The following is a 16718-nucleotide window of genomic DNA, read 5'->3' as shown; positions in this document are numbered from 1 at the left end:
TCTTGGTTGTTCTTTACGATCAATTTTATAATAATTACCCAAATAGTTTTAATTTGTAGGAATTTTCAATAAATTACTAAGATTTTTTTTAAAAGATCACATTACAAGAAGTGTATGTTATTTTATATATATGGGTTGTACATGAAACGCATCTCTGATGTACAGTATATCTTATATATTACCGGGTTTGATGACATATAACACTATAATTATAAAATACAACTTTTAAATTGATATATGATATATTTGTTATAAATACAACAAAAACTTTTTTTTCGTGGACAGTAATTCACAAACTTTTAAAGGTAACAAAGGAAGAAAGGGTTTAGTAAACAAAAGTAAACTGTTATAGAAAGGTTTAACTATAAAGAAAAAGATTATTTGAGACTTGAGCAAAATACCCATGACTGCAGAACCAAAAAAAAGAATAAACTATTTTTATGATCGTGAGTAACTTTTTGTTCGTTAAGTTGTAGAGGGAGGGGCTGGAGTTTATTGTCTTTTACGTTCTTATATGAGAGTCTTAGTTTGATATAGGTTATAATATCAAAAGAGATTTTTGGGGTAGAAAATGAAAAATTTTGATATTACATCAAATTCACATGGTGATTATTTTAAATATTTTTTTAGATGCTCTTGGTATTTTTACGCATGGTACAAATCATCCTATGAAACCCTTCAGGGTGAGGATGACCCATAATCTAGTGATGAATTATGGATTGTGCAAGAAGATGGAAATTTTTGTAAGCCAATTTAATTTTTACCTCCTTTAAGCCTCATATTGTTAAGTGGACTGCCTTGTTAATTCAATATTTATACAGAGACCAAAACCAAGCACAATCGATGAATTAACACAATTTCATACAGATGATTACATAAATTTCCTGGGTAAAGTTACTCCATCGAATATGGAAACTTGTATAAAAGATTGTACAAGATGTAAGTATCGTATTTCTTTGAATTGTTACTTTATTTATATTCTATTAAGTTCAAGAGAATAAAGTTTGTTTTTTTTTGTAGTTAATGTTGGTGATGATTGTCCGGCTTTTGATGGGTTACTCGAATATTGTAGGCGAGCTACTGGAGGTTCTCTTGGTTAGTAAGTGTTTCCTTTGTTCGATGCAATTTTATTTTTAAGAAAATTAATTTATTTACGATGTTTCTGATATTCCTTTTTTTATAATCCAACAGAAGGTGCGGCTAGACTAAACCAGGGATTATGTGATATAGCCGTAAATTGGGCTGGGGGCTTACATCATGCCAAAAAACAGGAGGCAAGCGGATTTTGTTATGTGAATGATATAGTGGTTGCAATATTAGAATTATTAAGGTAAATTAATCTCATTAATAATATCTTTATGATGCAAGGAAATAAATCATTGATGATTAATTATGAATAGATACCATAAGCGCGTACTTTACATCGATATCGATATTCATCATGGAGACGGTGTGGAAGAAGCTTTTTATACAACAGATCGAGTTATGACATTGAGCTTCCACAATTTTGGTGAATATTTTCCAGGAACGGGAGATATACATGTATGTTTGCATTCTCTTCGATGAATATATGAATAAAGAAAAAAAAAACGGCGGTGGGTTTTTTTGGTCGACGATTTTATCACAAATATTTATTCATTAATCTTACACGCTCACTTACATATTAATATATAGGACATTGGTATTGGAAAAGGTAAATATTATTCAGTAAATTTTCCATTGAGAGAGGGTGTCGATGACATGACTTATAAAAGTGTGTTTGAACCGGTAAATATTCTTTTTGAATTGTCTTTTGTGAAACAAAATGAGTAAAAATTTGATAATGAATTTATTATAATAATTAGGTTGTTTCACATGTGGTCGAATGGTATAAACCCTCAGTAATTGTTTTACAATGCGGCGCTGATTCATTAAGCGGGGATCGGCTTGGTTGTTTTAATTTATCATCTAAAGGTAATAATAAGAGGCTTCCTTATGCTAACATTAATGTCTAAAATTTATTCATTGATATGATTGCTAATTTAGGTCATGCAGATTGCATTCGGTTCGTTAAAAAATTTAATATACCGATGTTGGTGTTGGGTGGAGGTGGATATACCATACGAAATGTTTCAAGGGCATGGGCGTACGAAACTGCAGTTATTATTGGGCAAGAAATAGGCCCAGGTAAAATGTTGTATTGATTTGAGTTCCATTTTATGATCAAGTTATTAATTAGTTTATTTATTTTATGATTGCTGACCGAAAGAATTACCATCGAATAATAGTGATAATGACTATTTTGGCCCTGAATACACCTTGGATGTTCATCCTAGCAATATGGAAAATAAAAACACGAGAGAATACTTAGAAAAAATCATGTAAGATTTTAATTGAATTTTTTTTTTTTTGCTTATGAAAATGATTAATTACGATTATATTATCCCATCATCTTTTTTTTCTCTTATATAATATAATTTAGGATCACAATTTTTGAAAATTTGGACCGATCACGGCACGCACCGAGTGTCCAAATACAAGGTTCAGTCCATTTTCTTATAATTGCATTAGTAAATCAAAAAAGTTTTTTTATTAACGTTTTACTTTTTAATAATAGAAATACCGGGAAAAAATATTGCATCTGATGAAATTCACGAAGAGGAAGACGATCCTGATAAGCGAATATCACGTACGTTTCTTTAATGATTTCGTTATTATTTATGAAAGTTTGAACAAATATAGATTATCTCGTTGTATTTATTAGAACAACATTGCGATAAACACATCGTGCCGGATAATGAGTACGAAGATTCATCTGATGAAGAAAGTATTTATAATTCCATCATTCCTGCTGAATACGGTCCTTCAAAATATGTAAGATCCTACCGTCACAAAATAATCAAAAATCGCTCACAAAAAAACTTATTGCGTAGACTAGATTCTACAGTAAAATACTCTGATATAATATATCCTCAAAATAACAATAATGGACAATTTTCGATGGAAGTAATAGATGAAGTGATTATGGTTGAAGCTAATAGCTCGAAAACGGACGGAATTGTGGCAACATATCCCGTTCACGATAAAGTCTATTCGTTGAAGCCAAGGAGGAATGGAAGTATAAGAAGTTATTATGGTCAAGTAGGTTCAAGTAAATGGACAGTGACATAGTCAAATTTTAATTATTTTATTAATTTTGGTTCATTTTGGTTTACTATTTTATATATAAAATAAAACAAATAAGTCATAAAGTCGGATTAATTATTCACCAAGATTCTTATATCAATTTATACTTATTGAGTATTAGTTCTGTAATTTGCAAATGTTGTAATTTTAAGAGACTGAATTTTTTTTTTTGGTTGATGAATTCTTGTTTAATATAACAAATAAAAAATAATTGGTATTGCTCTAAACTATTAATCTTGTTTATAAATAATTTATAATATATTCTTTTAAATTTCATATAATTATATAAATATTATGTTTTTTTATATATTTAAATCTTATTTTTTTACATATATATATATATATAATAATATGTATTTTTTAAAAGTATTTTCTTAACACTTTTTAATATACTAAAAAATTTATATTAATTATTAATGTACAATAGTAATTATTAAATTACATCTTTATTGTTAGTTACATAACTTTCAATATTCATTATATATTTAATATACTGTACTGCAAAGTTATATTTAATAAATAGTAAAATACTAGTAAAATAGTTTATTTAATTATTAAATTATAATAAATACTTATTTTTAAAAAATATTACTATATAATGCAGGTTATTATACTAATACCTTTTATATATAGTATTCCTTTTTTTTCAAAAGAAATAATAATTTTATGATTACATAATATTATAAATTTCATTTTTTTTAAATAAATATAATGTAAACTTTTAAAATATATATTCTATACATATTTTGCCTATTTTACAACTTTACTTATAAAATTAAAAAAAAAGTTTAAAATACCAATTTTTTCATAAAACCCATAATTGAAATTAAGATTAAAATTGAAATTGAAATTAACTGTTTCAATTTTAATTTACAAATTTTTGTGTTATAATTCTATTAAAAATACTTGGTTTATTTTGTTGAATACTTTGATCTGTAAAACTAGTTTCACCAATATGTTTTTCCAGTTGAATAATAAATTTTATATGTTTTAATTTTAGCTTTAACATTAAAAAAATTTCATTGCATAATCCTTTCTCTACACAGATCCATCTGTTATCAATTTTTCCATAAACTTAAATATTTCATTTATAAAACATATCCTTTGTCATATAAGAATAAATTTAAGAAAAAAAGTAATTCTAGTCTATTACAAATAAAAGCAAATTGGTACATAAATATAAAAAACTAATATGTGTATCCTTTGATAAAGAGAAAGGCTATACCTAGGTAAAACTATTGGGGTGTGCGATATCGGCCTAATCACAAACATAGTAAAACCACTATATTGTAGGCCTTATTGAGGAATTTTTTTGTCAATCATTTTGACGATCATTAAATTGAAAGAAGTTTACAAAGTTTTGAATTATTTTAAATGATTTGCAACATTTAAATAGTATCAATAGGCTTTAGTACATTATTTTGAGTATCTTTGAAAAGTTTCAGCTAAAAATTCACTCTGCATTATGCATTCTTTAAGTGATAGTGTTTTACTCTTTGAGACATGAAACATACTCTGTTGGCACTGTAGTAAGTAGATGCTAGCTTCCAAAAACAACTTTTTTGGAAATTTTAAATGTCGTATTTTAATGAAATAGAGCCAGTTTTTGAACAATAAAATAAAAAAAATAAAGTTTACATTGCTGTGAAATATTACAACATGATTTTTACAACTAAATTTATATGTACTCAAAAAATCCGACTCTATTAGTTTGTGTACGCTTGATTTTAATATTATAAACTGTTGCTAAAAATGGAGAGTTAAACATGTATATAAAGTTATAGGCAATTTAATTTTACTAGTAATTTATTATATATTAATAAAAATCTATAGTAATGATCACTATAGTAATGCATTATATTTGTAAATTAACCGATAACCTGATTTTAAATAGAAAAATTTAAATCCAAACCTCTTTTTTAAAATTTTTTAAATGATTTAAATCCAAGATTCTAAAATATTAATAAATTATAAAATGATCGACAGATGATCGACAAGAAAAATCCTTAATATAAAGGATGTTTACTATAATAATTGCACTATATTTGTGATTAGACTAATATCGCACACCCTATAAAACTATGCTGCCTAAGATAATCCAAATGTATTGGGTAAAAATAAAGAGTCAACTGAAATAAGACTTCTCTAAACCATAGGGCCTAGAGTAGAAATAAAAAATCAAAGTATTCTGCTATTAAAAACAATCTAAATTATTTAGTAAATTTAACTAAAAATAAACTAATTAGCTAATTTCCATAATAATGTCAAAATCTCTGCTAAAGCCTCCTTATTAACATTATTACTACTACCTTTACTTTGCGAGAAATTCTTTGCCTTTTTCTGAATATTTGGGTTCTTTGAGAAATAATTTTTATCCTTCTTTTTAAACTTATTACTATCCAAAACTTGTCTAGTTCCACTAGACTTCTTGCTCAGAACATTCTTAGCTTTCAGTTTCAATTATATTTACTTTAAGTTAGAAAAGAAAATGTCAATACCATTTTAACTTCTTATTTGTAGGTAAGAAAACCTATGATATATTTAAGGCCTTAATTGTGGTCTTTCAATTTTCAAAATAGGCCACAAGTTTTTCCTTCCTTTACTTGTTTGAATAATTTTAAATAAACTAGCACTGCACTATGTTAAAAATTCAGTTGGTTTATAGTCAACCCACAAAGTAAAGTAAATTTCCATTACCATTTCTTCCTAATGTCACGAATAATAAACGAAACTTCTTATATTATTTTTTTTTTCATAAAGTCCAATTTGCAGGAAACTATCTTATAAGTATACCTCTTAAGTTGGTCATCCAAAACTTTTTAAACTGAGGAAAAGCAAATGAGGATAATGCTATTTTGACTTAAAGTGTCTGATACTTGTATTAGTGTTTAACTGACAATTTAATAGTATGACCTCAATGGCTTAACTCTGCTAAAATTTTGTGCAGATTCCAGATATATGAAATATCATAGACTATAATATCACAGATTCACTCTCACTTCTCCTTGATTTTTTCGTACTTGATACGTATTTAAATACTTTTCCAGTTGAATATTTTCTTCTGCACTTTTGAGGTTTTTTAGCTGATGTTTGTGCATCAGATTTTGCCGTTGTTGATTGGTCTTTGACTTGTTTATCAGTTGTAATACACGCCTTTAATTTTTGTTTATCCTTCCAGAAATTTTCAGGCATTACAGATTGATTAACAGGAATCATTTCCACATTAGGTAGTATTAGAGGCATTACAATTACTAGTTTTAGCTAGTTGATTTAAAATAAATAAAATGAATAGGAAGATCACTAAAATCATCGTCATTATCAGATGATACATTTAAATCATTAACATTAGAATCCTTATCGCAAAGAGAAATTTTCTTTTTATATAAAAATCAAGGTGATATTTCAATACTGAAGTTATTTTATCTAATAGAATAATTACATAACATTATATATAAGATTTCCAATATTGAAGAAATTAACATAACTACTCTCATAAAGATGAATAGAACTACAATTAAGGTAATACTGCATATATAATTTCCTTAATATGTAAAATAATGAAACCATTATAAGAAAACACCTATTACGTGAAATTTCACATTGTATTTATAAGTAAACATGAAAAACTGTTTATTATAAAATGCCAAAAATTATGTATATAATTAAAATAATTTAATTAAATAATAATATATTATTTTGGTGTAGACCGAAAAGAGGGGACCCCTCTAAAAAAGGACACCTGAAAAGGGTGGAACTTTACTTATAGCCTAATCTTTCAGCTGCATGTAAATGCTGTGGTTGCTTTGCCAAAGTTAGCGGGTGGTGTAATTCTTTACTAAATTAGGATTTATGATAGTTTTACATGTATTGTATGAACTTTTTTTTAAAATCTTAATAAAGGTCTATATGTGCTTCACAGCAAAAAAAATAATATATTATTTATTAATACAATTTTTTTTAAATAAATTTATAGTTAATGATTAACAATATAGGTGTTGCATTTTTTTTGAAAGCAACTGTATATATAGAGATGAATTTTACCAGTAAAATTGATAAATTTAAAAAAACACTAACTGGTGGTGAATTTCACTTATTTTTTTTACTTGTAATTTAATCATAATCAAATAATCATATAATGTAATAATAAACCAAAATAAAATAGAAAAGAAAAACATAATAGTGATAAAAATTATGGGTAATGAGATATAATAGAAATAATAAAACAAAACAATAAGAAATAAAAAAACTAATGAAAAATTATAGTATTATTAAATAATGAGGGATGAAAGAAGTTAAAGAAAAAAAAAGGAAAAGAAAATAAAGAAATAAAATGAGAAAAAAAATACAAAAATGAAAGGTATAAAAATAAAAACAAAATAGGGTGAAAAAAACAGATATAATGAAAAAAACAGAATAAAAAGAATGTATTGAAAGAAATGGAATTGAAAGAAATAGAGTAAAAGTAGAAAAAATGGAATGAAAGAAATGGAATGAAGTAAATGGAGTGAAAAGGAATAGTGAAAAAACAAAAAAAAATATAGCAAAGATGAAATGACAAATACATAAAGTAAAAGATAAAGTAAAGTAAATTAGTAAAATAAAATATAAAGTAGGCTACAGATAGATATATTTGGATAGTAATAATTTTCACCTAAGTGGTGGCAAGTGGATCAACCCATCAGGTCAATCTGGCAGATTACCTGTCAGATTGCCTGTTTAGTCACCTATCATTGATTAAATTTTTTTATTGATTAATGTAATTAGTAAATTGAGTACGAGTCAAGTTGCTAATTTTTATAATACTTTAACTATTATTATTTATATAATGTGAATCTATGCAAAGTTATTTTGAGTCCACATATGTAGGACACTATGACTAGGCGTTGCTTTGTTCTAAACCTCTTCAAAATCCTACGATTAGTTTCGTCAAAATTTTACTATAGATTTATTATAGTTTCGGCAAAGTTTCGGCAGTTTCGGCATTTATAATAAGTTTTGGCAGTTTCGCTTTTCTCCAAAGTTTCGCCAATTTTTTAATATAACTTTAATATAGTTTCGGCAGAATTTTGCTTTTCGGCGAAATACCATCTTGCCTAAACCCCTAGGTTTCGGCAAGCAACCTTAACTATGACACATAGCCACTCTTTGCAATTTTTTTTTTAAATTTTAATACAGTAAATATGGATAATAGCAATGATGAATATATTGTTTCAAATGAAGAAAATAACAAACTCTGATATTTCAATTAGAAGAAAAGAGTTTAAAAAAATAAAAGAAGTGCCACTGTTGTCACATGTAAAAAATCTGAATTAATCCAAAAACTAAAAAAACAAGCTTTGTTTAGGATTATTTATGATCATGATATATGTAAAGTACTTATTTTTTCAAATAGTAATAAAGTATGAATATAAAAAAAGTTGGTAGAATTGGACATATGAAGCATTTATTTTCAATACATAGAATTGTATTAGATGATATTCAACTTTAAAGGCTCAAATCAATTGCGTATTGATACAATTGTCAAAAAAATTACATCACATCATACACCAAAACAACTTAAATTAAAATGTGTTACAGCTAAATAGATAATTACTAATTCTTTATTATTTAATATTATACATGGAAAAGATTATTAAAAAATAATATTAAAGAAAATCTTGCTGTTGATTATAAGAAAGGAATTTTACAATTTAAAGAATTGATTTCTAATACTTGTGAAACTGCTTCCATAACTACAGTGATGGTTGGTTAACATCTAATTTTAAAGTGCGTAATGTTATTTTAGCTGTTAAAAAAATGGATTATCAGCATACAGGTGAATGAATCAAAGAATATTTAGACACATAAGTTAAAGAATTTGACAATGAATTAAATATAAAAGGGCTATTAGAATTTGAGATGGTGTAGAACAACTTTCTTATTCTGCACATACATTTCAATTTACAGTAATCAAAGCCTTAAAAATTATTAAACTACATACCAAACAAATTCACAAACTTGTTAAATTTTTTTGATTTTTAAAATAAAATCAATATCTTAATTAAGCACAAATTGATTTAGCTCAACATAATAAATCAAATATTTCACCTATTCAAGTTATATAATAATTCTGCTGATGAAATAGAATTAAAAGAACCTGATGATAAATCTGATATAGATAAAGATGAAGATAATAATGACAATATTGAAAGAGCAGAATTTGATTTTACATATAATTAATGATGTCAAAATCTGTGGGAATTCCAGCTACCAATCTTGGCAAAGGCTTTTGGTATTACATCCAACAATTGAATGGCTTTCTGCATCTTTATATTTAAATGGTGATAATAATACTAATGAAGACTCTTATAAATTAAAAGATTGTATGCTTCAAAATTGTAAATAGCAATTATTAGATACATATTTTAGTGAAATTCAATACACTATTCTTTCAGTTGTGAATTGAATCATTAAAATTTGAATTTTCTAATAAAGCATTATTAACATTAAAAAGTTATTAATAATAATAATTTGGAAATGAAGGTAAATATAAATTAAATCTTAACATTAATGTAATTATTTTATTTATTGATTAAAATTTTTTTTTTTAAATAAAATTCTGATAATGATATAAATTTTTATTAATATAAGCATTAACTTGAGTAAATTTAAACAACTATCACCTTTAATAGAATCAATTATCAAAAAAAATTAGAGGAATTATTTATAATTCTCTTTGAAATTATTGGTCAAATTCTGAAAAATTTGGATTTATGGCTGGCTACCTTATTGGATTTATAATTAAAATCAATGAAATTATAAATTTAAAATATGAAAAAATATAGTTATAGCTAATAAACCAGTAGAGCCTACTACAATATCATCATCATCAACTCCCTCTTTTATGAAAAGCATATTTAGTATTTAAATGAAATGATTACACCAATTGCATCTGAATCTATTAACATATATCAATAGTGGTATACTAATCAACATTCTTTTCCTATTTTAAGTAGAATAGTATGTAAATATTTATCAATTCCACTTCTGTTTCCAGTAAGTGTCTATTTTCTGATGCAGGAAACTATTATCACCTAAAGTAGTTAGCCAATTATTATTTGTTAAAAGAAATAGTTTATATTGTAAAGCTTGGAGTTAATAATATTTGAATATAATAAATTTGTCTTTTTTGATCATAATAAAGCTATTATCATATATCGTGAGCTATAGTACCCCCATATATAGTGCCCTTCTTGAAAAATTTTATAGAATTATATAAAATCCAGAGGGATATTTTATATTTATTTTGCAATCCAGTGATCAGATTTGAGCGATCATTTTTTTGTTTGATAGCTCTCATTCAGCTTTTTAAAATAAAAAAAATCACTCAAATTGGACTAGTAGATCGGATATTTGCTAAAAATGGAATTTTTAAATTTTGTTTAGTACCTGAAATAGGATCTCGCTTACTTATAATAAAGGTCACCGTAGAAAATTGGCCCTTTACTAATAGTTTTTACCTCTTAAATTCTATTGGTTAATTAGTTAAAAAGGAAAAAAATCATAACAATGTAACATAAAATTTCCTTTTATAGTAGGATTTGCAAAGAATTTTATATATGATTTTTACCTTAGGCCTGGTGATAACCTATCTTATAAGTAAGCAGAATCCTCCTGAGGTACAGGATTAAACTCCCAATTTTTACTTATGATATACGGTATATAACAAAAGAAATTAATATATAATATAAATGTTTTATAAGTTTTAAAATAAATAAAATAATATTAATTTTTATATGAATTATAGGAAGGTAGTGGATAAATTGACAGGTTGAGTTGACCTGACTTTATTTGGATAACCTATGGATCCATCTGCCAGGTGATTTGAATAGAGATTTTTTTTAAATGAATCCAATCTTTAATATAAAGAATGAAAGAAAAAACTAAATAGGTGAGTTTTAAAGTTTTATTTCACTTCAAAATTTTATTTTTTTAATTTTATTTAGTTCTATTTTATAGGTATTGGTTTTTTTCTTTATTTTGTAAGTATCAGTTGGGTAAATATGCTACAGAAATTGACAATTTAAAAAAAGCACAACCTAAACTAAAGGTTAAAAATGCACCTAGTAAAAAGTCTAGCTTTGCTGAACAAATATTAAATAGTAATAAGCCTAAAAAAAGGATAAGAAGAAATCCTTGACAAAAGCCTCTATAAGTAATAATTAGTTAAAGAATCTGAAAACTCAGAAGAAGGCAAAGAAGTCTTCAAAAAGTAAGAATAGTAATTAAAGCAATAAGGAGGTTTTACAGAAATTAGGCCCTATAGTTTAGAGGAGGTTTGCCCCAGTTAACTCTTTATTTTTATCCAATGTGTTTAGGTTGTTTTAGATGGCATAGTTTCACCTCTGTCTGAGATGTATATTTGCAATCTGTGCACTAATTATACTTATGTATTTTTTGCTTACTTAAACTACTACTCTTGAAATAAAATAATAATAAATCAATGATCAAGTGTATTGTTGATAACATCAGGAAATTTTATAGTGCGAAAAATTGCGTAAGTTTACGATTTTGTAAGTTTACGAAAGTTTATGGCATAATATTTCGAAAAATTTCAAAATATTACGTAAGTTTACAATTTCGTAAGATTTATGTGATATTACGGTTAAAATATTATGTAAGTTTTCAATATCGTAAGATTTACGCAATATTACGGTCAAAATATTCTGCAAATTTACGAAACTGTAAACCTGCGTAATATTACGGTTGAAATATTTCGAAAATTTACGAAACTGTAAACCTGCGTAATATTACGGTTGAAATATTTCGAAAATTTACGAAACTGTAAACCTGCGTAATATTACGGTTGAAATATTTCGAAAATTTACGAAACTGTAAACCTGCGTAATATTACGGTTAAAATATTTCGAAAATTTACAAAACTGTAAACCTGCGTAATATTACGGTTGAAATATTTCGAAAATTTACGAAACTGTAAACCTGCGTAATATTACGGTTAAAATATTTCGAAAATTTACGAAACTGTAAACCTGCGTAATATTACGGTCAAAATATTCTGCAAATTTACGAAACTGTAAACCTGCGTAATATTACGGTTGAAATATTTCGAAAATTTACGAAACCGTAAACCTGCGTAATATTACGGTTGAAATATTTCGAAAATTTACGAGATTGTAAACTGCATATGCAGTAGAACGTATACAAGGGGGCATGTGATACTATTGAATAATCAAAAATAATATAAACACCTTTTCTTTTATATAAACACCTTTTTTTTAAGTTTGGGAAAGCAAATTTATTTTTATTTACGAATTTTTTATTATTTACAATTTTTATGTTAAAAATTAAAGTAAATTCTAATTTTTATTATAACTTAATAAAAAAAATACACATTTGATACTTGTTCGCTACTATTTTATAAAATAGTACCCAGGCTGTACGGCGTGGACGTCAGTATCAGTCACAGCCCAAAAAAACGTGAGTCTCCAGCCGATATTTGGTACGGACTGGGCCAAATACTACTCACTTAATAAATAATAAAAAAATAAAAATAATTATCTTCTTCTACGATACGTAGGTAAGTTTCTCCTTGCCTACGATCATCACGCGTGACTAAAATTGATCAAATTTATCAAATTTAAAACATGAACGTAAATATTAATTATAAATTTTATTATAGTATAATTACCCGGCCTCTCCCAAAATCTCGTTCTAAATTCGCGATAATATCTTGCGCCGTACGCGTCCACAGCCGCCGCCCAGGGTTACCATTACGATAAAGGACATAGTTCTAAATATCAAAATCAGTTTGAATATTCGGTAAATACATTTAATTTATATGAATGTAATGTTATTTATTTACTTACATGGTAATCCCCTGACGAGGTTCCTCCACTTTTGGCTGCACTGTTGCCCGGAAACCCTCGTTCGAAATATTCTATTTATTCTGATTCAATTAAATGGATTGGTTAATTTGAATTTAAATTCTTTCTTAAAGAAATTATAGATATTAGTCATATAAACCTATTGGCAACAGAGTCCCAAAAATCTTGGCGGCTTCTACCATTAATATTATGGTAGGCACGGTTTCTGTCGCGGCGTATGTCGACAAGTTCGTCCATCATAGCCCAGTTCCAATGGACGTTATAGGAACGATGACGTGTTTGGCGAGGCATTATTAGATTTGATTTGATTTTTATAATTTGATTTTGGGATGAGTAAAAATTTGAAAGAAAGTCGTAAAATGTCACTTTAAATAAAATTTGAACAATACCTCTTTGGTTTGATTTTATTTCTCGTTTCAATTAAAATTTAATTTATTAGACTTTTCATCATTAAACATATTAATTAAATCTCATGCGGATATGGATTATCTAAATATAAATATCATGATTCTAAATATAAATATAAATCACTTAATTTATTTTAATTTTTTTTTAAAAAAAATCTTAGTTTGATTTCAATTAAAAATAATTAAAAATCATGTACATGATTTCAATTAAAAATAATTAAAAATCATGTACATGTTTTGGTTATTTAAATATAAATATCAATATATTATATTTAAAAATAAACCAATTTATTATTAGCACATTCTATTGAATTTTAAAAAAATCAATTTTTTTTTTAAAAAAAATCATCAATATATCATATTTATAAATAAAACAATTATATTCTGATTAAATATTTTGCGTACATTTCTTAAAAAAAATCATAAAAAAAAATCTTGTACGTCGTACATGCAATTACTAAATATCATCCCCGTGATAAATAAAAAATTACGCAACACAAATTCAACACAAACTCAACACAAATTTAACAAATTTAACGAAATTTGGCCAAAATTAATAATTTTTTACCAGAATTATCAACACAAATTGAACACAAATTGAACACAAATTTCAGTCACGATTTATTTATGTCACACCCGTGTTGTTAATAATTAAATAAATAAATCTGCATTTTATTTATGATATGGAAACGTGACCATAAATTCTTTAAGGATATAATTTTATTAAAATAAAATCAAAACTCCTATATCAAGTGACTAAAAAATATATTTATTTACGAAATATTCATTTTGTTTATCAAATCGGGGTACTATGCGAACGACACCATGTATAGACTCTATAGCTACAAAGTTATATAATTCTATCAATTTTAAGTGAGACATCCATATAAATATGGGTTCCTTTTAGATTTAAAATCGTACCATTGAATTAATGCGAGATTTAGCGGTGGGTCTGTTAATACTTCTGCTAACAATAAGGCCTATAAATAATAAATATTTATTAATACTTTATAATAAATTATTACATAAATTGGAAAAATACCTGTCCATAACAAAGTCCTTTGTCTGATATATAATCATTTGATTCTTCAGAATCCATTGAAATAGCTATGTCGCTAAACCATACTTTATTATGATACCTGTTTGTGGCACGCATTATGGCACCATTTTCCAGTGTTACCGATCCGTATATGTTTATTCGGGTTTCGCCAATAATTGTGAACCCATCAAGTAAATCTAGATATGAATCCAGACAACTTATAAATCTAGCAAAACTGGTCTGCATTTTATTGTCTACGGAATCTTTTTTTTCATTAAAAAATGTATTTGCATCTTGTAAAGAGAAATCAAAGAGTCTTGCAGAAAATTTACAAGTGCGAGGTGTTTTTGCCGGATTCACTGAATGTTGAGACATTCTAATAGATATTGCTTGACGTTTTATCTATTAATTTAATTTCCATCTTAAGTTATATAATAAATATATACAATAAATAAATTTCCAAATACTTACAGTTCGTAAAAGCTGAGGTTCGACATCTTTTTTATTGCTAATTCGGTAGGGTATTTTAACGAAATATTTGTGGAGACTTTCGTAAGTTTCTGTGGTATAGCCATTTATTGCGCCATAAGATCATATTGAGTCAATAATGTGATAAACCCATGAATGCAATTTAGGCAACTTCAAATTGGAAGGAGAAACAAATTTAAAAGCCTTCGACAAACATCCGCGCCCATCTATGTATTGCATCCTAAAATTTAAATGTTAATTTAATTTATTTAATTTAAATTTTCGATTTTACTAAAATTTTAATACATACATTAAATTTCTCCAAGTCACTTTCACTAAATTCTTCATATCTACTTAAAATATACATTTCATTCCAATATTCGTACAATTTCACAAGATCATCATTATTTACAAAATTATCTACTTCGTTATTATTTTCATCATATAAATTATCAATAACAAATATCATGACTTTCATCAAACTTCGATATTCATTAGCAGTTAATCTTGCAATTGACTGCAGTCCATTGGAAAAAATTTTAATGGCGGGAAAACGTGGAATTGCTGCTAGACGGCGATCTACTTCTTCAACTAATTTATTACCATTAACATGTTGCAATTTTAAGATATCGCACGTGAAGATAATTTGATAACGAAATAAACCCAAATCTAAATGATGCATTCTCGTCAGGAACAGTAGCCAAGTAGATATTTATATTCCTTGATAATATAAATATTTATAATTAATATATATATATGTTATTATAATTATTTCTACTTTTGCATACTTACGGCAAATCCCAAAAAAAATTAGGTACAGATTCTATGCAAACAGATTTTTGTGTATCATTTTCAAAATATTTACGCATTTCATCATGAGTTCTTAGTATTACATCATTAACCGATAAGTTTATATTTGCAAGATTGTCCCTTTTAATTAAACAGGAGGGACATGGAAGGCTTAAATTGGAGGATTTATAAACTAAACAAAAACTTGCGGCTTCTGGCCAATCTGCAATAATAGTTGAAACTCTAGGATAAAACCAGGTATTTTCATTATTTATAAAAAGGTCTATACCATCTTTTAATAAAATAATTGGTTCTAGTAAATGACGTAAAGATTTATGAAAGGTATCACGAACCAGATCTTTATTTGCAGCTTCTAAAATTGGTAAATATCCCAAAAGTTGCTTTGCATCCTGTTTATTACGACGCCATATTGGAATATTGCCTTTAATGAAATATATATTGGATGCAATTGACTTTTTCCTAATGTATCTGTAGTTGTTGCATCTGAATATAAAATAATTGATAATAATTTGGAACCAGTAGGTAAGGATTCTTGCGTAGTTTTCCACCATTTTCCAGTGTTTTGTTCACTGTAAATACTTTCTATATTATACTATAAAATAATATAAATAAATTAAAATAAATATTATTTAAATTATTGAATTAACTAATATTTACTATTTACCTCATAGTTTTCGTAAGATAGCGCAAAATTTTGTGTTATGTCAGAACAGTTAAGATATTTTTGATGCACTGTATTAAGTTTTGATAATAAAGAAAATAATCTTTATCCTTATGTTTTGTTATGCTAACTTTACTAAATTCTAAATTAGAAAACTTCATATTATTCATAAATGCTCGTCCCCTGTTCAATATTTTTTGGTAATGGCGATTCTGTAAGATTTGAATGTTTATTAAAAAAACGTATTATTTCATTACCACCTTTATTGTTTATTTTATATTTCG

General features: G+C 26.2%; 2 protein-coding genes across 3 annotated transcripts; one reads left to right on the top strand and one right to left on the bottom strand.

The window, feature by feature from the left end:
* The first annotated feature begins 286 nt into the window (after positions 1–286).
* Positions 287–3372, top strand: OCT59_020538. Of its 2 annotated transcripts, XM_025322789.2 has the most exons (14): positions 287–446; positions 631–743; positions 822–939; positions 1021–1095; positions 1192–1330; positions 1401–1542; positions 1675–1767; positions 1845–1953; positions 2026–2166; positions 2249–2360; positions 2462–2520; positions 2597–2668; positions 2744–3120; positions 3224–3372. In XM_025322789.2, the coding sequence occupies exons 1-14, from the start codon at positions 404–406 to the stop codon at positions 3227–3229; spliced, it is 1599 nt and encodes a 532-aa protein (XP_025165390.1). In that variant the 5' UTR covers positions 287–403; the 3' UTR covers positions 3230–3372. The 2 variants fall into 2 exon arrangements, with proteins under 2 accessions (XP_025165390.1, XP_065990185.1); XM_066149258.1 differs by lacking the exon at positions 3224–3372 and having other exon boundaries at positions 2744–3199.
* A 10953-nt stretch (positions 3373–14325) lies between these two features.
* Positions 14326–15645, bottom strand: OCT59_020537 (uncharacterized protein; the record flags this gene model as incomplete). Its single annotated transcript, XM_066149257.1, has 5 exons — positions 14326–14436; positions 14499–14897; positions 14967–15003; positions 15179–15204; positions 15274–15645. 5 exons carry the CDS (start codon positions 15643–15645, stop codon positions 14326–14328), a joined length of 945 nt encoding a protein of 314 aa, XP_065990184.1.
* Between the last annotated feature and the right edge of the window lie 1073 nt (positions 15646–16718).

The sequence above is a fragment of the Rhizophagus irregularis genome, chromosome 3, assembly GCF_026210795.1.
Source record: "Rhizophagus irregularis chromosome 3, complete sequence".
Taxonomy (NCBI): Eukaryota; Fungi; Glomeromycota; class Glomeromycetes; order Glomerales; family Glomeraceae; genus Rhizophagus; species Rhizophagus irregularis.
This window is presented reverse-complemented; position numbering and strand designations above follow the sequence as displayed.

Coding starts and splice junctions, on each gene's coding strand:
- OCT59_020538 (XM_066149258.1), top strand. CDS start 404: ATGACTGCAGAACCAAAAAAAAGAATAAACTATTTTTATGATC. Junction 1,954..2,025: donor TTTTAATTTATCATCTAAAG/GTAATAATAAGA, acceptor TTGCTAATTTAG/GTCATGCAGATTGCATTCGG. Junction 2,361..2,461: donor GAATACTTAGAAAAAATCAT/GTAAGATTTTAA, acceptor AATATAATTTAG/GATCACAATTTTTGAAAATT.